The sequence below is a fragment of the Poecilia reticulata genome, linkage group LG4 (assembly GCF_000633615.1).
Source record: "Poecilia reticulata strain Guanapo linkage group LG4, Guppy_female_1.0+MT, whole genome shotgun sequence".
NCBI classification, from domain to species: Eukaryota; Metazoa; Chordata; class Actinopteri; order Cyprinodontiformes; family Poeciliidae; genus Poecilia; species Poecilia reticulata.
In genome coordinates this window covers 2,531,025-2,532,685 of record NC_024334.1, presented here as the reverse complement: position 1 = coordinate 2,532,685, position 1,661 = coordinate 2,531,025, and the positions used below count along the sequence as shown (strand labels likewise).

Genomic DNA, 1,661 nt, shown 5'->3' with positions numbered 1-1,661 from the left:
CATTGTTTTAAAAAAGCAGTTTATGTAAAAACATGCATGAAACGTGACGTAAGATTCTGATTTGTTCTTTTTTCAGACAGTTTATGATCATTTCTGTTGTTTGGCTTTTGAACAGATATTTCCTCTGTGCAGCTGGAAAGATTGTTACTCTAACATTTTTACTTTTAGATTTGGATCAGAATTTACAATGTTTTATTCTACACCAATGAGAATATTTAAATCAGAGTTTGATATTCTTGCCAAAAATCTCCATATTATTGAGTCCCAAAGTACGCAAAAGCTGTACTCCAGTAAAAATAAAATGTAAATATTCAAGAAATTACTCAAGAGTAAAAAAGTATTTGGTAAAATGTCTACTCAAATACTGAATAACTGATTAAATTATCAATCGTTCCGTATTTAAAGATTACATGAAGAGACAGACCAAATTAAAAAGCTAAGTGGAGATTTTTGGTATTTCAAGGACGAAAATGACAATAATTCATTTAAGYAACAACAAAACTAGGCTAAAGAAAATTTTCCCAAATCAGTTTCTTTCAATAAGAAATTATAAGACTTTAATAAAAACGGCAGGTGTGTGTCTGTGGTGGTTTTGGCTAAAACATGTTTGTTTTTCATTCAGTGGGATGAAAATCCAGAAATTTTACTCAAGAGTACAAATACTTCACAATAAAATTACCCAAGTAAAAGTAGAAATAACTCCTAAAAGTACTTCTTTCTGTAAATGTAACTGAGTAAAATGTAGCTACTATTCTGCGGGCACTGCACCGTTACCTAGCAACCCCGGCCAAGCCCAGCCCCGTTACCTAGCAACCAGGCAGAGCTCGTTCTGGAAGGAGCTCAAAATAGGCAGAAGTGAACAGAATGATTTTGTGTGCAAATGTAATGAGCATGTTYTGTACAGAGGATGAACCTGCCCTGTTCAAGGGAGCAGAAAAGATCACGGTTAATAAAAYAAATCATGTTTTTCAGTCAGAGTTCGTCTCTTTCAGGCCCCTGCTGCCCGTCCGGCATCAAGCTCTACACGTTGGCCAGTAACTCTCTGCGGGTCTACTGGCGCAGCACAGCCAGCAGCCGCAGCACCGCGGTGGAGATGCTGGGCAGCAGCGGCAACTACACCTGCACCGCCTCGCCTGGGGAGAACAGCTGCGACGTGGAAAACATCCAGTGTGGAGACGTTTATCGGCTGGTCGCGGCGCCGCTCACAGCAGGGGGCAGCAGAGTCCCGTTCTGCCCCCACAGACTCTACTCGGGTACAACCGCCTGCGTGAAWCTCCACTGAAGTCATTTACGTAGCTTTCAGTGTGAATGCAGCACAGAGGAGTGAATATTTCCGTTTCTGTCTTTGTAGTCACTTGTTTGGGAAGCAACATCGGCACAGGTGAGTKTTTAAAACGTTTAAATCGCWTTCTGAAAAAYATAAATAAAAAATATAAAGTGTCTATAATCACTTCCATTTCTTTGCCTCCAGTGATTTACAGAGGAAAAAGAAGCGTCGACTGATTAACTCTGGTAAGTTTCAGGTTCTGTTTAAGAGCAGTTGGCATAACGTCACTGAATTAAACTAAAATCCAATCAATAACCATCCATTTTCTTACATCCTTGTCCCTCAGTGGGGTCAGGAGGTGCTGGTGCCTCTCCAGCTAACGTTCTGGGCGAGA

At 40.4% G+C, this 1,661-nt stretch overlaps 1 protein-coding gene across 3 annotated transcripts in view; it reads left to right on the top strand.

Annotated features, from left to right (window-relative positions):
• LOC103463103 (fibronectin type III domain-containing protein 7-like) overlaps nucleotides 1-1,661 on the top strand; it is a 19,814-nt gene that overhangs the window by 14,939 nt on the left and 3,214 nt on the right. For all 3 annotated transcript variants that reach the window (XM_008406273.2, XM_008406274.2, XM_008406275.2), the window contains 3 exons: nucleotides 993-1,253; nucleotides 1,352-1,381; nucleotides 1,472-1,512. In XM_008406273.2, the coding sequence (XP_008404495.1) occupies nucleotides 993-1,253; nucleotides 1,352-1,381; nucleotides 1,472-1,503 (323 nt within the window). In that variant the 3' untranslated portion in view covers nucleotides 1,504-1,512. The remainder of the gene's footprint in view (nucleotides 1-992; nucleotides 1,254-1,351; nucleotides 1,382-1,471; nucleotides 1,513-1,661) is intronic.